Here is a 24,658-nt window from a genome sequence, read left to right on the forward strand (position 1 = left end):
ATCTCCTCATTTCCAACCTAAACCTCCCCTGGCACAGCTCGAGGCCACCCCCTCTGATCCTATCACTATTTATCGGTGAGAAGTGGCCGACCCCATCTCCCATAACCTCCCCTCAGGCAGCCGCAGAGCGCAGCGACCCCCTCTTCCTCTCCCCTCCCCTCCACCCTTCTGAGGGCCCGGCCAAGGGGCGAGGGGGCGTGGCCTGATGGAGGGGGCGTGGCTTTATGAGACCCCGCCCCCTCTCCCTTGTGGCGGCCTCCCCTCCACGGACTTCCGGCCGCCACCGGAAGAGCCGCGGAGGACCCGGAAGCGCGGTGCCGGCTGCCCGCGGCCGCACGGTGACGGGGCGGGGACCGGGGCCGGGCCCGGGGGCTGGGCCCGGGGGTGTCGGGGGGCGCCTCGGGGGGCGGAGCCCGCTGGGTGCCGCTCCAGGGAAGCCGCAGGGCCGTGTGTTGGGCTCCCGGGGAGGGTTCCCCGCGCTCGGGGCCTTCCAGGCCGGGCCCGAGCCTCCCGTGGGGGCAGCGCGGGGCAGGCCCTGAGGTGCCTCAGGGGGGTGGGGGAGGGGCGGGGGGGGTGCGCTCCGTGCTGCCAGCCCCCGCTTCTGCCGTTTGGGGTGTTCACCCCAAAATTACACCAGCCGCATAAAGGGTTCTCGCCGCTTTTCCAAGCCGTGCCGGTCTCGGGTGTTTTCGTTTCGGTTTTCTCACGAAAACGTCGGGCCCTGAAGTGTTAGGTGGAGATGGAAGGCTTTGTTATCTGGCAATTCCCATTTTTTATTACTGTCTGAAGCTTTTTAAAAAGACACACCAGATCTCTTTCCAATAACTAAAGCTTGACTTAGAGTCAGTTTCAGAGCACTGATCAAAACGCTTCTGTGTCTACAAATGCTGTTGACAAGTGAAAGGTGGATCTCTGAGCACACACAGGACACTGGCAAGGGAAGGCTGAGTCTTGTGAGCTCACGCTATGTCCCTGATGTGGCTGAGTACAGAGGGAATCTGCCACACAGGAACCAAAACTTTCCTTTTGGTATGCTGTGGGCAGGCTGTCGTTTGGTTGCCGCTCCAGTTCGTGAGACAGGCTGCAGGCATTAAAACAGCCTGCCAGGCAGGCAGTTCCACACAGCTCTTCAGGAGCCAAGTTTAAAGGTGAAGCTCCCATAAACCCGCTTGTTGTTGTCCCTGGGGATGTGTGTGGCCTCCCTGCTAGCAACAGGGATGGAAGCACGGCACCGTGTTACACGTTTCCTCCAAGGCATGTGCAGCTGGCTCCTGGGTGTTCCTTAACGGTTTGGTATTAGGGTGGTGTGAAAATTGCTCTGTGCAGGCGTATTTCCAGCCGCCGTGTGTGTTATGGGGTGGGGGGGGCTGTGACCTCTTTGGTTGACTGAGCTTGTAACACGCATCCTGTGCTGCTTTTGTTTTTCTGTTTGCCGTGGACAGGAGGAAGTCAGCACGATGCCAGCCCTGCCCCTGGATGAACTCCAGCTGACAGAAAAGGATCCCAAGACGGGAAAGCTGAGAACGTTACCGGCACTGGTGAGCTGTGTTTTTCCTGAAAGCCAAACAAGGCCTTGAACAAATGGCTGTCATATATTGAGACCTGGGTAAAACTGGTCTTTGGCCTGGGATATGGGGAAATTTGGACAGCTTTCCAGTTCAAGACACTTTTACTACGTTCAGGTAGTGAGTTTTCATTTAACCACCATCAAAACAAAAATTCTCAGCTGTGTTCAACATCGGCAATAAATGGTGTTGTCCTCAAACTCCTCATCCAAGGAGCAGCCTGGTGAGCAATGGAAGCTGCTGCAGAGGAGAGAACGCTCTTGGAGTTTTTGCAGGCTGAATGCAGCGTAGTTCAGAGCCAGGAGAACTTTGTGCTTACTGAGTCCTCCCGCCCTCTGGCTTTGGGTTGGAACCGCAGGGTGGAACTTGAAGTCTCTGCCTCATGCTTGTGCCCAGCATGAGAGTGGCCTGCCCGTGCTGCCACATAGGAACATCCAAAGTCATGCACAAAATGACATCCGCAGCTGGCCTTTTCTTCAAGAAACACGGAGGCTTGGGCAGAGCCTTCTCTGGGGTGTGCTGCAGAAGTGGGGCCTGCTGCTAACGCTGCTGGCTCAGTTTACCCTGGGTGTTTGTGTGGGCTGAGGCAGAGCTCAGAGCTGCTGCTCGTTACCAAAATGCCTCTCGTTCCTGGCTGGGGGAATTTGGGTAAACCCTGAGGAAGGGGAGGAGGAAGTTTCTTCTTTGTATACTGTGGTCGTATTGGGGTGACTTTGTGGAACGTTGTGCGAGAAGTAGCTTGGAGGAAACAGAGAGGGCACAGACAGCATTTCATAGGCATGACATTAAGCTGCTGCTGTTTGTTTTGGAGGTGTGGGAGGGCTGCTTTGCAAGGCTTTCGGTTAATAGAGTGCAAGGAGCATCATCTGCTGAATTGCAGAGGTCTGAAAATATTGCCGAAAAGGAAGGACGCAAAGCTGCTGATCTGCTGTCTTTAAAAATCAGAAAATTGGAAGTTGTCAGGGAACTGAGTGACAAATTGTATCCAAGTGGGGCTTTTGTGGCAGTTTCCAAAAACTCAGCGAGCAGCGCAGATGGTAACTGGGCATTCCTGTCGCTCGTTCCGTGGTTTTAATACCGTGTTTTGGCTTTCTGCAGCACCCAGAAATAAAAGCAGATCGGTCTTTTGTGCTATACAGACCGCCACCTGTTGTCAGAGATCCTGCCTTAGTGGAAGAATTCCTGGAGCGAGCGAAATTCATTGCAGATGACCTGGACTGGCTCCTGGCTTTGCCTCATGATAAGTTTTGGTGCCAGGTAATAATTGTTCATGGATGCTGGAGGAAAAATGTGAATGGTCTAGGGGCTGGCAAAAGGCACGGATTTTAAATCATCTTCATAAAGACTTTTGTACCCTCGGTATGTCCTTTATCAAGCATTTTAGTTACTGCACCTTAGATTGCAGATAAAGTAGCATTTCCCCGCAGGTTCTTCACTGTTGATTTGAAGAGTTTGATTGTGTTTCATGGATGGGTGAATCTGAAGTGTTTTGGCTTCTCGGTTTAACTGGGCTGCCTGCAAGTGCAGCCTCTGACTGTGCTGTTCCCTCCTTTCCCCTCTGCCTTCTGTGCAAGGTGATATTTGATGAGACGCTTCAGAAGTGTCTGGATTCCTACCTGAGCCATGCTCCTCGCAAGTTTGATGTGTTGTTGGATTGCTATTCAGAGGTGAACGACATGCAGAAGCGCCTCCATCGGAGCGTCTTCCTGACTTTCCTGAGAATGTCCACTCACAAGGAGTCCAAGGTAAACATTTCTGTGCTTGACAGGCACTCCAGGCTGTGTAGCTTAGGAAAAAAGGCAACTGGAGAAATTAATTGTGATTCTTATTTGCATGTCCTAGCTGCATTCCTCTCCCTGTCTATTTTTATCAGTCTGCTGCTCTGTGTGGAGGTGATAACCACTCAGAGCTGAGGCATCTGAACTATGTGATGATTTCTTAGGAAGGAGATCCAGGCAAACAACTCTCTAATAGCAGGTTAGCGCCCTGTGGTGCTGCGATACGTTGGGGTGAGAGAAGAAAGAGCAAGCTGGCCTTTGTGGCTGCGTGGCATACAGGCTTTGCAGGCTGCCGGTGGCTGAGTATTCACTGCCTCGGTTCCCCTGTGCCGTGCAGTGTCACGTCATCTGTGCTAACGCTCGGCTCTGCTTGAACTTTCTCCATGTTTTGGACGCACAAAGAAATTGCTCTAAATTACTGTTTTCTTGGCATCATAATTGGGAGGCGTACTCATCCCTAATTGTGTGAGTGCGACTCCCATGAGCGGCCGTGGAATTTTCACAAGCCTTTGGGCAGGATGAGGCACCTTGTGTTGTGGCAATTTACTCCCTTGATATCTTCCTTGGCTCACTTGGTGTTACTTGCCGGTGCGGTGATTCGTGTGATTATCGCCGTGGTGACATTGGGACACGGAGGAAAGGTTTTGGGGTGGGAGTCGGAGCAGGGAGGGAGCAGGTGAAAGGAATGCTGGAGCCTGCAGCTGGCACCGCCTCAGCAAAAGTACTCGACACCTCTATGGTGTCTTTCATTCCGGGATCTGATTAAATCTTACCACCCCAATGAGGCAGGCAAGCATCTGAAACCATTTCATAGCTGAGTAGTTTGAAGAGAATGAATGGTCTGTTGTCATGCAGGCAGTCTGCAGCAGTTCTAGAAACTGAACCTAGCCAGCATAAAGCCCAGGCCTTCTGCTCTGGCAGGGAAAATGTGCACGCTGCCTTTCTCTGTGATGGAAAACGTTTGCCATCCCAGGCAAATCTGTCTTCTGCAAATCACTGACTCCAAAATTGCGTTTTAGCTCGCTTGCTTTCCAGTGTCACAGACAATGGAATTTTTGTTATCTAGAATTTGAAAAGAAATTCCTTGAGTGCGGTGAGTCTTGTATTGGACACAGATTTTAGCAGTCAGGTTACAGAGCTGCAGTTCCTAAGTTTCCTTCCTACTTCTTGTCACTGGTGCAGTCATCTTTGTTGTCTTGGTTCTTCTGTTCCAGGATACCAATAACCTCGGGCTGGGATTTCATGTGGATTTTTTCAGTGTCCATGCCAGTTAAGCTCTTCCAATGCCTGGCTACTTATTCCTACTCCTGAGCAGAGCCTTTTTTGTGTCAGCCCAGCTGTTTATTTGGCCATGTAGTGAGATAGGACTGAGAACTGAACCAACCATAAACCAATTGCCTTTTGTTTTAATTTCTAGGTTGATTGCTTCAGTTCAGGGCACAGCTTAGCTGTGTAAGCAGAGGTGCAAGGCCAGCAGCATGGTGCAGTGGCAGTGACAGGCAGCTGGGAATGTGGGGATAGAAAGGTCTGCAGAAACTGGTGTAAACAGAGCTGCTGCCTCCTGTGAAGCAGAGCCTTCAATACACATCTTAGAGATGTTTTAACAAGAGCTGCGGCGTTATAATGACATTTGTAAAGTAAGATATAGAGTATCCTTTATGTGACTTTTTTTTCTTTGTAGGATCACTTCATCACTCCCTCAGTCTTTGGAGAAATTATTTACAACAATTTCCTGTTCGACATCCCTAAGATTCTGGATCTCTGCGTGCTCTTCGGAAAGGGAAATGGTCCCCTGCTCCAGAAGATGATCGGTTAGTTGAAAGCAAGGAATGGCTTGTTGTGGTTAGGCTTTTGCTTGCCTAGGATGGCAGGCAACAAATGAGGTTTTATACTAATGTCACTGCTCTGAAAACAACTAGAATACATGGTTGTTCTTAGCCGCAGCGTGAGGGGACTGTGAATACTCTGCAAAATCTGATAGTGTGGCCGTGCAGCTTACTGGTGGATGAAGTGGGAGAACTTGAAATCTCAATGCAGGCATTGATTTATGTAGTGCTTTCAAACTGCAAAGCACTTCAGAGCATTGCTTAAGCTGTGCTTATCCCGAGATATCTCAGCATCTGTAGAGTCACCCGCAGCAGCAAGTGCATATTAAGCAACAGCTCAGCCTTGGATGCTAGAATCTGGTAAAGAAGAGAGTGCGTGTTGGTTTAGCTTCTGGGTTTGTCCCATGCTCTCTTCCCAAGAGAGCTACTTGTGATTTTTAACATCCACCTGAGCAACAGGTGGAAGCGTACCTAACCTTGGATTAAGTGAGTCTTTGTTCCTAAATGCTAGCCCAATTTGTCTGCTGTTCATGCCATGAAATATTTTCCTTTCTTTGGTGGCTATTTCTGTCTTGTTTCCAAGTAAACTAGCATGAGAAGCACTAGAGATCATGTGACACAGCCAAATTTCCAGACCAGAAAAGCTTAGAAGCTTAGACTTTCGAATCCCTTTGTCCTTTTTCACTAATTTTCACTCTAAATTTAGCTGTCAAGCCTCAGAGGTGGGAAGGAAGCATGACAAGATAGATAGTTCTCTTTCAGATGTGCAATATAAATTATCTGGGTATTAAAATATCCTTCAGAAGACTCAAGTGTGTGAAACCTCATTTGAATTTTACGTACCCTCTGGGGTGCGACACAGTAATGCTGCATGTTAAGTGACCAATGATTTGTTCACCTGATTATTTGCTTTATATTGGCAAGAGTAATGGCGTGAGCAGTTCTGCAGTGTAATTCATAACTTGATAAACTTTAGGTTCTTCTCCAGGAATAAATTTTTTTGAAACCTGTCCCATAACTCTTACCCGTGCTCTGTCCTTGCTGGAGAACTCTGTTAATTTTCGTAGTCTGAACAGTAATTCACAGGAAAAGAGGCAGCCTCTATACTGCCTTGGTCAGGATTTATGGTGTGCCATTACTCAGTCGAGTATTTTGTAAAGGTAATGAAGTCCTGGTAATATAATAGCAGGTATTACTAAAGCCTCATTACCCTTAAGAAATATTCTACAGAACATTTTCCAGTGTATGCTGAACTGTTATCAGTAATTAAAAGTCAACTCCATTTGTTAAACAAAGGAGCTAGGAATGTTTAACGATAGTATTTGCATTATTCATCGATTCCGCCTGAGGCGTGAATCTTCTGACATCTCCTTTGCTCTGCTGCACATATTTTTGTTAGCAGCCCTCCAGTCTCGCTGAGGAGCTGCCGGGACAGCTTTGTAGGAGCGGGCGCTGTGCATGAGTCGAGAAATGAATCTGTGCCCAAGTCCTAAATGGGAGTTAGCCACATCTGGACGGGACGAGGGGTGTCAGTAGTAAAAGTCTGTCTTCTGGTGTAAATTTGCTTGTTGGCATGACTCTCTGAACTAATGGGAAGTCGTCTTCTTCACCCTCTCTTCCCAGAAAATATCTTCACTCAGCAGCCAAGTTACTTCGGTGACCTAGATGAAACCCTGCCCACTGTCCTCCAGGTACTGCTTCTTTGCTCAGCCCAGGGCTGAGCACAGTGGCGTAGTTTTGGGGACGGGGGGAGGGAGTGAATGTGGTCACAGGCAAGCAGAATGTATTTGTTCTAGCTCTCATTTGTATTTGTTATCTCATTTATGCTCAAGTGCTTCAAATAATATTTGAACCTTTACTGGAAACCATAACTTGATCACTAATTCCTGTTACCCTCCTTCAGCTCCAGGCCTTCTCTTGGCAGTTAATCTCAAGGAATTTTTGTTAGGCTTTTCAAACAGTAAATAATTGTTCTTCCTGTCTCCCCTGAATGGGGAAGCATTAAAACTTAAAATAACACAGTGAGAGGTAGCCAAGGTTTGACATAGTAGGAAGAGTTAGCATTAATGCTGCGAGTTCCTAGGAGCAAACAAAAATGTCTTGGAAGGGATTGCCTTACAAAAGTGCGTCTCAGATGTGTGGATGTGACAGCTCAAAGGTGTGCCGTTACTAATCCATTAAACTGCTGATGTGCTTACACTCCTTAATGAAAGGAGTTGATACCTGTGCGGGTTTTAGGAGAGTATGTGCCCAGTGGAATAGTAATATTAACCCCAAGTATGTAACTCGAGTACTTTTAGCCACCCGTTCACTTCTGGGAGGAGGCTTTGACAAGTCTCCAAAGGTACCAATGAAGAAGAGTTCACAGAATCACAGAATGGTTGAGATTGGAAGAGAGTTGTTTTTAAATTGGTCCTACACCAGAGATTGTTAGAAATCCTGAACCTAATTCTGTCAGCTTTCTCACAGAGGCTTCATTTATAAATGAGAGGCACAAAATCTGTCCTGCTGACCTCAGAGGAGAGGGCAGGAATGCCTCTGAGCTCAGAAGCAGGAGGTGGTGGTAACTTCCAAGTTGTCCCACTGCTCCCTTGCAAGTCGGGCTAGTCCCGTTCCGGGTGACTTCACAGTGTTGGTCTTGGCAGACCTTGCTGGCTGATTTTTCTCACGTAGCTGAGGATTTGGGTTAGCTACAGTCCCTGTCTCAGCACCACCAACATGTAGAGCTGCAGTTGAATTGCTTGCAACTCCCATGGAATTTCAGAAGTGGTGTAGCCCCTCCTGCAGTCTGCAAGAATCTGTTGCAGCTTTCATTGTACACAGCTCTGTGCTGTGTGGAAAGTCACATATTGTATAGATGGTGGTAGAACTGGTGGTTAATAAGGTAAGGCATGTCCCACTGCTTTCCCCAGTCCTTTTTAACACCTTTCTGCTCTCTTGTTCTAGGTGTTCAACAACATTTTGCGTAAGTGTGGCTTGCAATGTGAAGGAGCCTCTGCTGAGCCCCAGAAATTGGAAGAAAGAATAAATGTGACTCCCGGGAACATGCCCCTCCAGGTGAACTGTTGCTCCGTGCCCTTTACTGTTTGTGGTCCTGCAGACTGAACAGTTTGTGAAGCACTGAGACCACAGAGGGTCATTCTGTTCCCATGTAGCTTGTACAGCATGTCAGTGTGTCATTGTTTCTCTGCTTGTCATATGACTTGATGAGAAAGCCTTTCCACCATGAGTTTGTTGCTTTGATCATGCATTTCAAGCATATCCATCGTATCATGAGTTCTTTTTAAACGTGGCCTTTTTTTTTTTTTTCACTTAACCAGCTTATAAGCAGTGTAACAGCATCTGACAAATCTCTAAGTGATCCTGGTAGGGATCAAAATTGGTCTTTTCTTCAGAAATGTTTGTTTAGCAACAGTATACCTTAACTCTAGTTAATTAATAGTGTTTTTTTTTTGTTTGGTTGGTTGTTTTTTTTTTGTGCTGACTGCTGACACAGGTCATATGGTCTGTCATGTGGGGGTTGTTACAGCTGTCCTGGGAATACATCTTGCACTGAGGTGTACCACCGAAATCACCTCCTGCAATGTCGCTTTGCAGTCTTTTCAGCTAGATGGGGAATAATACTGCGTGTGGAGGATATATAGAGGGCAAAGCCACTGTCCAGAACAGGAAGTGATTAAGATTCTTGTGATTTAACAGAATCTTTAACAAGAGCGAGCAGTTGGGATCGCACTGTAGATCTTTAAAGGACAGAAGTTGTAGTAGAGGTGTTGTCTCTGTGCCTACAGACCCAATAACAAAGTGCTTATGGTTGATAGCAGGCTCTCTTCCTGCAATCAAGAAAAAAGACTTGGCCTGAGCATGATGTGTCCCGGGTGGAGTGGGTTATACTGTGTTTTTAGGAAGCCTTGTGTGCTTTTTCTCTCTATAATTGTTCTTTCTCTCTCAGGAGCTGAAGGATATTGTGCTGTACTTGTGTGACACTTGCACAACACTCTGGGCGTTCCTTGATGTCTTCCCATTGGCTTGCCAGACCTTTCAAAAACACGAGTTTTGCTACAGGTACATCTTGGGCTGCAGACAGAGCTTATTTTGGTGAAGTAAAAATACTGAATGTGCAGCAGTATCCTGTCCCAGTGCCTTTATGGACAAGAGTGTACAGATTAAATGCAACTAAAGACTGATAGGTCCAGACCTGTGGGAATACACAGGCTCTAGGTAGATAACAGAAATTCTAGGCACCCCTATAATATTTTGTGTTATATGTTCACCTTCGTCATATCCATGAGTGATCCTAAGGTCAGGCAACCTTGACGATTTCAAAACCCAGCGTGCTTTTGAAAGGAAAGGATGGGGAGGGACAAGCAGAAAACTCTGCGTATGAAAATGGTTTCCTGCCGTAGGACCTGAAACGTGGGAAGTAGAAAGGCTTTTGGAGTAACAACAGTCCGTCCAGGTCTGAAAAGAAACATTTTTTGTTGTTCTTATGCCTAAGTTTTATGCTAGAGAATATCACTGAGCTTTGGCAAAAGCTGAGTGCCTTGGAGAGGGTGACGAGCCAGCACTGTCACAGCTGGGCTGACAGCTAATTCCCTGCCCAGCTCTGGTTTGCAGCGACGGTGAGTCAGGATGGTCACAAGGACCAGACAGCAGAGTGTTCCCACAGAGGCTGCGAGTCCTTGAGTGACACTTTCCCAGCTTGCTCCGGGTTTTTAAGTCCCCTGATCACCTGGTGGATTCCCATCACTTTGTTTAGGACCAACTGAAATGCTAATTTATTCCACTTAATTCCCTTGTTCTGCTTACTTGTGTGAACGAACACTTTTTCTTTTTACTTTTGCTTCCAATCCTGTTGCAAACCTCTGAAGTCTTGCAGCTGTCAGTGGTTTATGGACCGCAGGTTGAGTAATGCTGCTCCAGGGTGTGTAGGCTTCTATCCTCTGATGTTGTTGTCGAGTCAGTTATTGAAAGGAGAGCAGATTGGTGGGCTGTTGGTGGCTGAGTTGGCAAGCAGTGCTGCTTGCACGCTTGGTTACTCAGAGGAGGAAAGCCTTTTGCTTTTTATTCTGCTGTTGATGTCAGAGATGTGCTAAAATACTCTTGATCTCTGCAGTGGGACAGCAGCAACATTTTCATTACTTCTCAATATGGACTAGTCACCGGGTCTTTGGAGTATGGGGAGGGGAAACTGATCTGCGTGTCATATGTTTGGAGCCAGTCTGGGCCTGAATTGTTGGCACGTGCTAATTTATCTCCATGACTAAAAGTATCAACCAGCTTCTGCTGCATTTGCCTCAAGGATATTCATTTAATGTGTTTGGCACCTAATATGAAACGTGGATGTAATGTTCCCATGGAGGCCCTGCTCATCAGCTCAGCAGGCTTGGCTTTTGCGCAAAATGCTGTAAACCTTTTATTTTGTAACACCCAGCCACTCAGGAAGCAGCACTGGTTATTATTCTGTGAGGACACGCTTCTCCACATCTCTTGATGCTCTGTCCCTGAAGAAAAGGGTCTGAGTGGGCTGCCTGACACAAACCATGAAACTAGACCAGATAAAACTGTGTTTCCTCTCTGTCCATCCTACTGAAACATCCTCTTAGGCTTTCTGCATGTTGGATACCTTCATCTAAATGCTCACTCACAGCAGAGACAAATAGCAAGACCAATAAAACTTTGTTGGAAATCGCACCCTGTTTCATAACCAGTTTTTAGGTAGGGCCACAGGAATATTGGGGTGGGAGGGGTTGTCTTGGGACAGACTCAGCTCTTTGCAGACTGTGAATTTGTGCTTGAGATTTTTCTCAGCTGAGCAGATTGGTTTTTCTATTTAGTAGCAGGATGCTTTTCAAATGCGTTTCTTTGCCTTTATTTTTAAAGATTCGTTGATTGTTTCCTCAGGCTGCTGCTCTTTGTCTATTGTGTATTTGCTTACTTGTGTTTCAGGAAACAAATGGCAAAATGGGTAATGCCAATGAGGACTGCTAGTGAGGAGTGAAATTAAGCGTTTGATTTGTTTTTTAGTGTTGCAAATGATTTTGGAAACCTCAGCTGATAGTTACCATTTTGTTGCCTCTTTCTACAGATTAGCATCGTTTTATGAATTGGCCATTCCTGAGCTGGAGTCTGCAATTAAGAAGAGGCATTATGAGGATAACAGGTGAAAATGTCTGCGAAGACTTGCCTTTTCTTTTCAGTAAGACTCTCTCAGGGCTTAGTTAAAAACGTACTTCATGCTGCTTTGCCCACCTCTGCAAAGTCTTCCTCTCTCTCTCTCTCTTTTTTTTTTTTTTTTATGCTGCTTCAAAGAGCTCTGAAGAGGCAGCTCTTCTAATTCCAAATTTTCCTGGGCAGTGGGGTGACTAATGATTCTTTCACTGCTGTCTAAGAAAAAACTTGATGGGAGATGCATCCGAATTGTAACAAAGTGTGAAAATGGGAATGATATCTCTTTGTGTAGACTGGTCTCATTGCATTTCAAAGCACAGGCTGTGCTGATACAGCTGATATATCATGAGCCTGGCTGTCAGGACAATTGGCGATTGAGACCAACTTTATTTAGAGCATGGATTTTTTGTAGTGAGTATGGAATGACTCTAATCTCTGGTCCTTGCAGCAAATAAATGATTCAGCTAATGAAATCCCTTCTCTAGAGGGATAACTCTGGAGGAATGTTAAAGATTCGGATTTCTTGTGCTGACACCAACAATATGTTCTTTACTCTCTCTGAAGTGTTTTTGCTGATTTGTGGAGGAGAATTTCACATTCCAGAAAGAAAGTGATGGAAGCTTTTCACATCCTCATAAACCAAGTGTGTCTGCAGCCCATCTTAGAAAGCAGGTATCGGCGTTTGGTCTTCGTGATACTAGCCAGCTACTTGATTTTTTTCCTATTTTGCAAATAGTTAACTAATAAGTACTTCCTAGCTATAGCTCTGTGAGTAATTTCAAAATGAAGGCAAGTATAACTACCCTTATTTTATAAATGAAAGAACTGAAATGACCCAAAACCATGCTGCAAATTCTGGGAGAGGACCAAGAACGTGGATCTCGATGGCAAGCCCAGTGCTCTACTGGGGAGATCTCTTTGCTTGTGCTCTTTACAGGTTTCATAGATTGCTGGCCTCCGTGGCTCCCATTCTGCTTTTTCTTACTGGTTAATACTGACCCAATGCAAAGGGTGTTCTGTCCTGCTGCGAGGCTTGATGCATCAGCAGCAATGGAAGGTTTAGGCTTTATAACAGAAAGGTTGCAGCAGGAGCTTGCTTGGCATCTGTTCCTGCATAGTAAGCGCATATTTCCTGGGAGGTTCACTGGTGTAATCCCAAGACATATAATACAGTGCAATTGCAAAAGTGCTACACACCCTTTTCTGCTTATTGCAGGTCTGAGGCATCAAACAATGATTTGTGAAGTCTGTTGAGCCTTGTAATTGTAACTGTGATAATGCTTTAGATCTAACTGGCCAACATGTTTGCTGAAGCCATAAAAGAAGCTTGTTTCCATTTGACCCTTTGCATCAATGAAAGCCAAGAAGTGAACTGAAATTTCTTTTAAAATGGGATTTTGCCTTGATGTATGAGCGTTACTAGTTTGAGCAGAATGTGGAGATTGTGCAATGTGGTAGGCTTACCGCTGAGTTTTTCACTCTGTGCCATTGTTTCATGCAGCTGTGAGAATATTCAGCCTTTTATTGAAGAATTTCTACAGATCTTCACGTCAGTGCTTCAGGAAAGGAGGTGAGTCTGGCTTAAAAAAAGGCCCAAGGGGAGGGTCAGTTTGCCGCCTTCTTCCATTCTTTACACCAGAATTGCCCAAGACATTATTATGAGGAGTTACGATGCATTTGGGAGTTAGAAATCACTCTAACTAGCTGGGAGAGCTGCTGTGAGAGGATTTCCGACTGCGGTACAGACTTTATTGTAAAGACGAGGAGGATGTTGTGTGACGCTGAAGAATGTTATTCTTCACTCTCTTTAATCCTGACTTTCAAAGTGGAGGATAGCAATTTAGTCATTAGCTACCTTGACAAGCTAGGCTGTTATTACTAATCTGTGCTTTTCAGCTGGGGTGATCAGACCAGAAAGTTATTAAGTGCTAATGCTGAAGGTGCAAAGTAAATGGCAGAACAGGGAATTTGATCTTGTCCTCCTGGCACTGCTGTCATTCTGCTCACGTTCAAATCATAAACCGTATTTTCTCTATAATGCAGCACTGGCTCACGGCTCGAAGCATCGGAAGGAGCGTTACAGCTGGCTCTGATGGGTTACTGGGAAGTGTTGCTGCAGTGTAATGGGAGCAAAACCAGACAGGGCAGCACGTGCTGGAATTCCCGAGCGGGTGGGAGGCTGTACACGTTCTTGCTACCTGAGCAGTGAGGAGGCCAGAGTGGCATAGCAGGGATGCCAGGATGTGGCAGGTCTGCAGTTAATTAATTCTTTAGTTCAGCTGATTAAACTTGCCTCTGCATGTTTAGATTTCTTCGTGACTATGATGAGCTGTTTCCCGTTGAAGATGATGTCAGTCTGCTTCAGCAGGCATCCTCCACGCTGTATCCTTTGCTCTCACCATGTTTTGCAAACCTGGACACTCTCCTAGATTCTTCCATGGCAGTGGCATTTCTGCTATTGCTGCCTCTGGTTAAGCTGAAAGACCAGCAACAAAGGATTGAAAAACCTTCTCTTAAAAAAAGAGACAGCGGGGAATCACAGTATCACAGAATGGTGAATGTTGGAAGGGACCTCTGGAGGTCACCAGGTTCAACTCCACGTAGGCACGGGCTTGGGAATTACTGTAAAATGCATAGCTACTTCAAGGTGAGGTCTGAATATGAGCATCTAGAACGTGAGAAACTTCCTTAATGCTGTCCTCTTAGAGATGAAACCAGGACAGCCTATATCCTCCAAGCAGTGGAAAGTGCTTGGGAAGGTGTGGACAGGAAAAAAGCACAAGTCACTAAGGATCCAACATCACCAGCAGCATCTAATGGAGCATCAGCAATGGTGGAGAGCACTGCTGAGGACAGAGAAGAGCTTGGGGCTGCGTATGCCTCAGAGGATGAGGTGGGTAGAGCACCTCTCTGTTCTAACTTTGTCTATGAAGAGAGGATTGGTTTGCTCAGCTTTTGGGGTTGCGTGAAATCTAACCTTTGCTAGATTTCTTACCTTTGCTAGATTTTGGTGCAGACGAAGTACAACTACACCTGAATCCTGGCTTTATCTTTAAGTAAATTTATTTGAAATCCCGTTGGCCTGGATTTCCCGTTGCTGTTTTTTTCAAATGCTGTGCTTCATTGTTGTAGGTCTTGTGCACATTTTTAAAATGCGTATTTCATATGTTATCCGAAGAAAGGATTTACCAGAGTATTCTTGCTGACTCAGGGACAGACAGAAGTGGTCATGTGCCCAACTCCATCATAGACTTTGTACAGTATTAGCAACTTAGCTACTTTCTCTTCTTTTGAGTTCAGTCTTTGAATTCATTGTGTAAATCCTGATAACCAAGACTGCTCCTTTCTCTTTTTTAATGTGTATCTACCTTGCCCCAGCTGCTGCTGCTTTCCAGTAATGCCACCTATTCTGTTTGGTTTATGTAGTGTGCTGGTGCAGCTGCTGCCCCCCTTACCAAGGTGTCAGGGGTGGAACTTGACTCCCTGATCTCTCAAGTCAAAGACCTGCTGCCAGACCTTGGTGAGGGCTTCATCCTGGCCTGCCTGGAAGAGTACAGTTACAACGCAGAGCAGGTGATCAACAACATACTTGAAGATAAGCTGGTGCCATCCTTGGAGAAGTTGGACCGCACGATGCGAAGGTGTGGGACAGGACTTTGGTGCTGTTTTAGTGTATTTTGATTTTACACTGTGGTTATTATTTAATAGCCTTCCTTTTGAAGGTTAGACACCTGTAGCAGAAAAGTTCTAAGGAGTTGTATTTTCTTGGAGTAGGTAGCTGCAGAGAGAGCTTCTCCTTGACACATGCCACTGAATTCCTACCCTCCTTGTGTCCTTACGCAAGATGGGAACATTCACTGTTCAGCATTTCAGTACAGCAGATGCTGGGTCATGTTTTGTGATGGGAGATGAAAATATGTGTCCATTAAACTCTCAAATATTAAAATTCCATTCTAGGGACGTTGGCTTAGCCTGGGCTGAGCAGTAGTATGCTGTTGTCTCCAAATGTTCTTTTGCTGCAGAGGACAAGGTTATAGGTGTTCAGGTGCTAGCTCTCCTGCAGAAAAAGGCATCTTCAAAGGAACTAACAGAGGTGAAATTCAATCTGCAGGGCAAAATATGGTGTTTGAAAGGCTACTGTTCTGTGGATGAGGTTAAACCAGGGAGATTGTCAAAGGGTAGATAAAAATGGATCTGAATTGCCATTTCCAAACTTGCCAGGCTTTTGCTTGCTTCTCTGGGTTGTACATGAGATTGTAGGGTTTGTAACTGGCAGTGGAATTGAGTTGTTTTAGTTGTCTGCAGCTGCTAGCATGTGTTTGTGCTGCAACAGCAGTTTCTGACTAAGTGTCAGGATGTGAATGTGCTGTTTGCTCACATTTCATGGAGGAATAGGCAGACTGCCTCATTGTTGCATTAAAAAAGGAAAGCATCTTTATCAAAAAAGTGACGTAAAAAAAATCTGAGTTCTGCAACAATCTTCATGCTCTTAGAGTCGGATCTGCTGACTCTGGCACAAATGACGTGGGGTGGGTTTTTGGAAGGTTCTTTTTTTTTTCTGCTAGTACTGCAAAGCTTGCAGTTACAGAAGATAGAGCTGGATGTTTTTTCTTGCCTTCTGCATTTTGAAACAACTGTCAGTTCCGTAGCAAATGTACAGTTCTGATCACTGCTGATTTTGGAAGTGAACACAGCAGCATTTTGGGATGCCCAGCTGAGCTAGCAGCACCAACACAATGAATGTAAAGACAATGTTTTTTTGACTTACAAACTGAACAAACGTAACCTGGAACTCTGAAACAAAATTAAAACGTAGCCACAGAGAGATAAATATCCCGAATTCAGCAGCAGGACACAATTGCAATGTTTGCCACTGTGTAATTCATCATATTTAGTGTTTGACTTCACTGAATTGCCGTTTTGAGACCAGTCTTTTAAGTAATTCATGCTCTTGAACAGCTCAACTTACCCTTTAATGAGCAAAATAATTTCCTTTTTGCCTTCTGTAAATTGCTTTTGGTTTCCCCACAAAGGTAACTTTCAAAAACTGTGGCTTTTATCTGAAACCAGTGCCATGTAGTGGTTGTGCACATACCATACTGCAGCAGTAAAACAAAGGGATTACAGTCTGTGTCCCAGTCAGCCAGCAGCACAGTGAGGATCATGGCATGCAGTGGATGCCTGTGAGGATGGTAGAGGATAAACCAAGGTCTTAGGAAGGAGAGCAGTTGGTTTTCCTCATCTTCACCTCTGTTTGCACTCTCTCTTTTAATTTATTTTACAGACAGCCAAAGCCAGACCCTACACCTCTACTCAATTCCCGCCATAATGTTTTCCAGAACGATGAGTTTGATATTTCCAGTAGGGATTCAGTGGACGTTTCTCGGATACAAAAAGGCAAGCGGTGAGTACTGTGCATTTTTAATTAACCCCGTCTGTCAGGAGGAATGAACCTACAGATTTGTTTCTGCAGGAAGTTGTTGGCAGGGCTAAGGCTTATCAAAAATGTTTCCCACTTGTTTGCTCTTTTTCTCTGGGAAAGTAAAATTGAATACTACCAGGGGTTGATTTCAGTTCAGTGTTTTTCCTAATTGCCTTTCCTCTGTACGCTGCTGGCAATTGCTCTGCCAAGCTCATTTGTAATGTTTTGTTCTCTTGGTCTTAATGTTAAACCTTCACTGAAGAACAAACCTGAAAAGCAACCATCTCTACTAGCCTGAGGTTGTGACTCAGAGATAACACAACGGTTTGTTTTAGATACAAGTGAAGTTCCAATATCCATCCACTTCCAAATCTGATAACGCTGGGGGGTTAGACTCCCTTTGTTCCTGCTGCTCTAAGCCCCGCAGAGAGGCATTTACCTCACTTTTTGCCTGGTTTGGCATTTTGTTCTGTGCCACACTCCCTGCTGATTTCCTCTTGGCTCCCGCTAGTGTCAGCCGTATCTCAATAATATGCTTGATTTGTTTCAGATTCTTTTTGAACTCTTTTTCCTCTAATCAGTTAAGTATGATCTTTATGTTGGTATGTATGAACAAGGAATCCAAATAAGAGTGGCTGCAGGCTGAGCCGCGTGACCCTGGGAGCTCCCAGTTAGTGCTTTGGTTACAAAGCTGCATCAAATATTGGGAGAAAACCGCTTTTGTCCCAAAGTCCCGTCAAACAGTTCTTCAGCAGCAGCACTACAGTGACTAGGCAAGGAAATATTTTTTTCCTCTGAACAAGATAAAGACTTTAGAAATGCCCATAGCTCAGAATTCCCAGGCACAATATTGTCTCTTCCTCCGCATCGTGCTAGTCAGCTCGGAGTGCAGGCAGACACCTTGTCTGCAGGAGTGTCGTGCACTGGTGTGCTTGGGTTTTTATTCTATGTGAGTGGCTGCTGAGAGCGCTCCCCGGGTCAGGTTCAGCACCATGCACCCTGTCTGTGGAATAACCCAGCGGGGAGCTCCCTCTGCAGATCACTCGCAGAGCTTCCTAAGTTGTAAGTCATCCCTCAGCTGGGTCGTGGGACCCTGTTCCCACGGCACTGCCCTCTGGCTGCTGCCAAGGAGGCCGTGTCTTCTCTCCAGGGGTAACACTACCCCTTGAGAAAGCTGACATCTCTTCTGCCATACTGTTACGTGACCTCTTACTGCTGCTGTTCCTGGCGTTGCCTGGCATCCCTCAGGCTATGTCTTCATTTCAAAGCCATTCTTAAACAGAGAGAACTCTGCACAGGACTCCAGACTCCTCATTATTTATGCTTTGAATGGTTCTTAAAACCTGAAGGTAACTAGCTGAGATCAGCAATGTGTGCCCTACACCTAAAGCTGACTGTATCTTTCTAAATCAAAGAGTAAGCTCTGGTACCTTGCTCGCAGGGATTTAACATTCAAAACTCCATAAATATGAGGAGTGTGTCCTTTCAGCACTGAAAGTGCAACTTTTTCAGTAGACGTCTTATGTTCTACAAGCAGGAAACCCAGGTGTCTGGGTAACAGAGTTTTCCTAACACAGTTTGAGACCTGTGCACAACTCTGATTGTATTTATCTATCCGTATTGTTCTCCTTAAAACCCTTTCCTCTCCAAATTCTGCTTCTGTTCAGAGTGCTGCTGCTGCTATGCATGGTGTTGCAACAGTGCTTAAAGAGCCAGAGCAGGTTGGGCCCCATTGCGCTAGCTGCTGTGTGGATAAGTGTGAGCAGTTTGGGGCAGGGACTGTTAATAAAGGAGAAAGCCACACTAGGATGAGGAGAAGAACAGGCATGAGGAAATGAATATAATAGTGTCTACGTGATGCTTTGCTGATCTGGAAGGGTGATCATGGCTGTTTCTGCATGTCCAGCCGTAATCACCAGGTGAATCTGTCTCTTGAAGTCAGAGCATGTCTCAAACACCAGAAAAAAAATTTCCCACTGTTTTTCCTGGAATTGCTGCCTGAAACATCTCGTTGCAGCTTTGCTGCAGTCATCAGACCAGCTCAGCAGGAAACAATTATTGAATGTTTAGTTCAGTCTCATGCTGAATACCAACACGAGATGTTATCCCCGCCTAGGTATGTGTGAACTAACCACATGCTCTGTAGGGCATTTTGCAGTTAAATTTCAGGCATTTAACAATGAGTCATGGAAGAGAAGGGAGGCAATATATCTATAATGTTACTGTACCTTGAGGTTCTTAAGAAAAATCAGGCTTCTTAGATCGCTTCCCCAGTTCTTGCTAGAATATCACACAGGTCTACCCATTCTTGATTCACAAAAGGTTTGCTTTGGAAAGATTCTTTCTCTGGTAATATCCAGATGCCAAATAGATCGCTGATGCATGTTACTCCTAAACTTTGGGGGCTGCAAAGTGTCCCGTGAATACTTTAAAGTGGATTTCCTATTGTTTGCTATAAGTGTGTACTTGGTTGGTCTGAAAAACAGGACTTCAAAGAGCTTCCTTGTGCAGCTTGAGATGTAGCATCTCAGTGGCTGTTCTTCAACATTTCTGCCAAAACTTCTGTTTCTTGGTCTTTGATTCTTTAAAATGACTACTGCTTACTTGCCTTCTAAACGTTCAAAAAATTGTACATGCAGTGCCTTGATGTGTTAGATCAGCAGCACAGATCCGCTGTTTTGTTTTTCTCTTCGTTGTGCTAATCCTTATTTGCTGCACAGGTATTTTTGGGGGGTCTTCCCATCTACGTTCGTATTTTGCAACCCATATTTTGTAAGCTGAGGTTCTAGGCTATGGGAACAGGTATGGCCGTGCAGCTCTGGTCTGCAGTGTGTAGCTAAGCATGCTGCTGCAGTGAGACAGTACTGCAGTGTGGTGTTAGAGGGCACTCTGGGCCTCGCAGGGCTGTGTCCTAACCCTAACAGTCTGCCATTCAAGATTCCTGTGAATTCTTGTGTTATTTGGGTCTTGGCCAAAATTCAGCTCGAGTATAATTGCACTTGGCCTTCTGTTAAACCTTCCCTTCTGTCCCAGCTGACAGTGGCAGTCTCCAATTCCTGTTCCTATCTACTGTGTAATCTTGCTGGGCTTCTGTTTAAAAAATGACTTTGTTCCAAGCCAGGAGTGGCTGACTTTAGAAGCCCAACCAGTCCCGGTACAAATCAGAGGGGGAATAGGAAGGCTGAAGTGGTGCTTGCAAAGTTTGGGGTGGGTCTTGTATTGCTTCAGCTTCTACTTAATAGCAGGAGAAAAAGTAACTTACAGAGATCTTGACACTGCCTTTTTGTCTGCCCCTTCCTTTCCATGCTGTGGAGTGCAGCAGGGAGAAGGAGACGACCAGGAGTTTGCTGAACGACAAGCGCCTGATCGCTGAGCAGAAGGAGCGCTACAGCCAGTACAGCGTGGTCGTGGAAGAGGTTCCTGTGCAGCCAGGGGAAGCTCAGCTCTACAGGGAGGACTATGAGGACGAGTACGATGACACTTATGATGGAAACCAAGTGGGGGCGAATGATGCTGACTCGGATGATGAGTTGATCAGCAGGAGGTAGGTGCTGGGGCTTCAGTGTGTGCAAAATTGATGGGAATTTCCTTTTTTAGTTGCTGGTGCTTTCTATGTCATGTGTGAGGGAGCTGTTCTGTGGCGTGCACCCAGGAAGTTACCAAGCTCCCACATTCTGTGTCTGCAGGATTTGGCCATCACCTCTGCTCTGCATCCAGATCTAAGAGGGGACTTTGACATTGTGCTGGAACTTGCACTCAGCAGTGCTTCTGTTTATAGGATAACTGCCCTGCAGCAGGGGGGAAATGGGCTCTCTGGGATGATGACTGAGTGTAGCTGGGCAGCGTAAAGTAAAATGGCTGGTTAGCAAAGCAAAAGCTTGAAATTTCGGAAATGGTAGGAGTGGAGTTTTACTCTGTGCCAGTCCCCTCTGGCTTCTCGTGCTGCTTCCTGGAATTCAGCCTGCGACAGACTGCACAGCGCTCTGCACAGCGCCTGGCAGCTGGAGGCAATCAGCTTTTAGTGAGCAAAGGGTTAGTTTGGCACGGGTCTTGTAGAATATTTGTTTTAGAAATATGAGCTAGAGGTAGAAAAGACATTTTACAAGCTGGTTTAACGTTTCTGAAGGTGACCTTTTAAATTTTGGTGTGTTATGAGTATGTCACTATTTCCAGCCTAAAGCCAAAATGCATCTGGCAGGCGATTTGGTTCATTTTGCCTTTTTTTTTTCCCTCCTAAAGCAGGTTGAAACCAATTCACATCCTTTTTGTGGTTTGCCTTTAACGGTGTGGTCCTCAAGTCTCTTCCTGTCTTTCAGATGCTCAGTGCTCTCTGCTTCTAGAGAGGCAGCAGGAACAATTATTGGATGTCATTGCTGAAAATTAGAGCTATAGGTTTGAGGGAACAGAGACTCATTTAGTTCTACGTTTATTTCTTGACAGTGGACTGGTGGATTTGAATCCCAATAGAATTTAAATAAATAAAAATAAAGCCACACACATCAAAGAAGAGCTATAGGCACGTGCTGGATTTCCACTCACCCACCTGCAGGCCCTTTGTGCTGCTTTGCATGTTCAGGGTGATTCATAAAGCCTGATGGATCTCTCCAAGCATTTCCCCCTGTGTGAAACTGGGGCACAGCAGTGGAACTGGGGCTCTGGATAACCACCAGCCAGCCCTAGTGGTTTCAGAGCACAAAGCTTTCTGAGCATTAACGTGTTTCTGGCTGTTTGAGCTTGAGGTTTGAGGGTTTGCCTTGCTACAATAGATGCTCCCTAAACGGTGAGCTAAAGCTAAAGTACAAGTCCACTGCTCCTTACTAATGCCTGGTGGGGTGCCTGGCACCCCTTCTCCCAAAGGAAGCAGTCATTTCCCTGGAGAAATTCCTTGTAAGGTTTCAGGATTTATTTAAAAAAAATAAAATAAATATTTTGTGTGTGTTAATTGCCCATAGTAAATATTAGCTACTGAATCTTTTTTTCTCCAGAAAAAGAGGCAAGTCCATGAAACTTGTGTATCGTGTTTTTGAAAGCAATGCTGTGAAATGAAAAGGGCGTGCTGTGCTGTGCTGTTCAGCGAAACACTTGTGGCTGTGCTCTCTTCATTGTTTGATGTGTGTGTCTTAATTCTCAGGCCATTCACAACTCCTCAAGTCTTGAGACCAAAAGGACAGGAGGAAGGACAGGAAGATGAGGAAGAGGATGAAGAGGAAGAGGAAGAAGCTGAAAAGGAAAGACCAAAGGTGACATTTAGTTTGCTGTTGGAATTGCATTAAGGTTCATCTTACGTCTTACCAGCTTCACCTGTTAATGTTTGCCAGAGATGATGGGAATTGATTTCCTCTTTCAGAGAGGGAATCTTTTAATGTTAGCACGGAGGCTGAGCTGCTTTCCAGAGAGGCTACTTCTGTGGTGTGCTGGACTGTGAAATGTCCCCTGAGTACAGCTATCTACAGCTTCCTAGGCTAGCCTTACTGGAGTGATGACACTTACTCCGTGGAGAGGTTTAATCTCCTTTATTCTGTAGACAGACGATGCCAGCAGAATGGTGTCAGGGTCACTGAGGCTCTGTTGTCATGGATATCCTGGAGATGGGGGTGTTAGTGGTGTTGCTGGCAGAGGTAGGATGTGGGAAGAAGTCTGAGGTTTTCTGCCAGGTTTTGTGTTTAGTGTCACTGACAGCAACCCTGTGGGTTCTGCCATATAATGAATAATGAATTCTCTGTTCTGTGGTCTGACAGAACTGCTCCTGCTCTCGCTCTGAGAGTGATGCTGGTGAGTTTACCCCAGCACTGACCTCTTTCCTTCCTCCCCACGGTAGGACCACTTCGTGCAGGACCCAGCTGTGCTGCGGGAGAGAGCTGAAGCCAGGCGGCTGGCTTTTCTCGCAAGGAAGGGGGGGTAAGTGAACATCTCCCTCTGTGGGGTGTGAAACCACAACTCTGCTGGCATTAGTGAATATCTTGCTGCTGACTTGAGTGGTTGAGGAGCCGTACCTGTTCCTTAGCATTCCTGTCTTCAGGGTCACCACCATGCTGGTGGTAATGTCCTTGCCCAGCTTTTACTTCCCTGCTGGTTGTGCTATCTCATCAAATGGGGTGGCACGTCCCTTTAACGTAATCGGCATAACCCCATGCAAGATTGGATCTTGGAAAGCACGGCTTCCTGGAGCCTGAACAGCTCCCGCAGGGATTTCAGGGCAGTGTAATCACTGACAACCTCAGAGCATAAAAGGGTGGAGTCACTGCGTGGCTGACGCTGAGACTCGGCCACTGCAGAAAACCTGCAGAGCTGAGGTGAGCCACGGCTCGGGGGCTGACGGCTCAGCTCCTCGCTCCCAAGTCTGTTCTTAAATGGTGCATTTCATTCTTTATGTATGCAGTGTGCTTGTTGTAACATCCTTCTCCCCGTGCACTGCAGGCACAAGCACGACAGCTCTGCTGTTGTTGGGAACGTGAAGGGGCACGGGCAGAACCGGGAAACGGTGCAGGAACGAAGGAAGAAGGAAGCAAATAAAAGCACAAGAGCTAATCACAATCGGCGAGTCATGGCTGACAGAAAGCGGAATAAAGGCATGATTCCTTCCTGAAGGACTTCCCCAGGTGTTGCATCATCCCCAGTCCTCTGCTTTGGAGGCAGTTGTGCTCCGTTCCCCTGGCCCTCCCTTAGCTCAGGGGACTGGATGTCGTGGTCCAATACCTGGCACTTCAGCTCGATGCGGAATTGCACACCCCGTGGGAGGGCTGCACGTCTTGGAGAGGAGCTGCCCGCCCCCAGGCACACCCTGTGGCTGATTTCTGCTCTGTGGAGAGGGGTGCGTGACAGCGGGCTGCACCCTGCTGCGTGGGGCAGGCTGCACCAGCCGTTGGTTTCCTTTTGTACTATTTATAATTCGCAGAGGTTTATTTTCATACTGGCTCCTCCCGCCCTCACTGCAACCTGAGGGGGCTTCCAGGCCACGTGGCTGGCTGCCCAAAGGGCAGCTCTGTGGCTTGTGGCAAGGCTTCCCCAGAGCAGCCCGTACAGCTCCCCTGAAATGCCTTACCCTGCAGTAAAGCATGAAGACTGGCAGGAAAGCGCTCGGGCTCTTGCCGTTGCTGACACCCGGGAGTTCAGGTGAATAAGGCTCTCATAAATTTCTGTCCCTCGAGTGAGGTGTGTGAAAACAGAACACGCAAATAAATGATTTAAATCTCGTAGTTGGTGTTTTAGGCTCTCACGAACTGTATCGGTCCTTAAGGAACGTCGCTACTGCGCTGCCTCTGCGGGCGATGGAATTCACTTGCTGCTTCGTGTTGGTTCAGTTAAATGAGCTCTGGCCGCTGAGACTCGAGGTGCTTGAAAATCAGGATCACGGCATCCTGTGTCAGCTAGCAGCAGCGTGGAAATGGGAGTTGAAGATAGCAGGGTCAGAGTCCCCGGGGAGCTGCCTCCTGATAACTGCTTGTCACGCTCCGTGGAGCAGAACTGCCCTGCTCATCCCGTTTGCTGTTTGGAAGGCTGGGAGCCATTGGTAAATAGTGCTTTCTAGTTGCTGAAAGGGCTTTCCCTGAGGACTCTCTTTTGTGATGGAGTTGCTCCCTGCGCAGGGAGACCGGCAAGTCCCTCAGCTGGCTCTGTAACCTCTCGGTAAGGTGCTTGAATGCCAAGGCATTGGCTGCTACACTGTGCCTAGGCAAACCTGGAATCCCAGCAGCTGGTGGAAAGCTGCTCCAATTGCTCTTGTCAGAGAGTGTGTGTCTTTTTGGAGCATGCTTATCCTCATGGGGACAAACTTCCAGGTAAACCATTTCATTTTTGCTTGGTTAATGTGCTCCGGAAGCTCCCTCCTCACCACCGCACTCCGTTTTTTTCTGGTGATGAAGCTGCCTGTGATCATCCACGTGCTGAATAAACTACCCC

The 24,658-nt window shown here is 46.5% G+C and overlaps 1 protein-coding gene across 3 annotated transcripts; it reads left to right on the forward strand.

Moving 5' to 3' along the window:
- The first annotated feature begins 204 nt into the window (after positions 1-204).
- ASCC2 (activating signal cointegrator 1 complex subunit 2) lies at positions 205-23,955 on the forward strand. Of its 3 annotated transcripts, none has more exons than XM_038187371.2 (19): positions 205-338; positions 1,443-1,538; positions 2,664-2,822; positions 3,140-3,310; positions 5,025-5,154; positions 6,793-6,860; positions 8,116-8,226; positions 9,119-9,231; positions 11,255-11,329; positions 11,902-12,009; positions 12,839-12,907; positions 13,645-13,719; positions 14,044-14,230; positions 14,764-14,978; positions 16,622-16,741; positions 20,079-20,303; positions 21,891-21,999; positions 22,578-22,657; positions 23,177-23,955. In XM_038187371.2, the coding sequence occupies exons 1-19, from the start codon at positions 225-227 to the stop codon at positions 23,343-23,345; spliced, it is 2,394 nt and encodes a 797-aa protein (XP_038043299.2). In that variant the 5' UTR covers positions 205-224; the 3' UTR covers positions 23,346-23,955. The 3 variants fall into 3 exon arrangements, with proteins under 3 accessions (XP_038043299.2, XP_038043301.2, XP_038043300.2); XM_038187373.2 differs by lacking the exon at positions 205-338 and adding an exon at positions 419-540; XM_038187372.2 differs by lacking the exon at positions 205-338 and adding an exon at positions 567-1,148.
- The last annotated feature ends 703 nt before the right edge of the window (positions 23,956-24,658 follow it).

The sequence above is a fragment of the Anas platyrhynchos genome, chromosome 16, assembly GCF_047663525.1.
Source record: "Anas platyrhynchos isolate ZD024472 breed Pekin duck chromosome 16, IASCAAS_PekinDuck_T2T, whole genome shotgun sequence".
Lineage (NCBI taxonomy): Eukaryota > Metazoa > Chordata > Aves > Anseriformes > Anatidae > Anas > Anas platyrhynchos.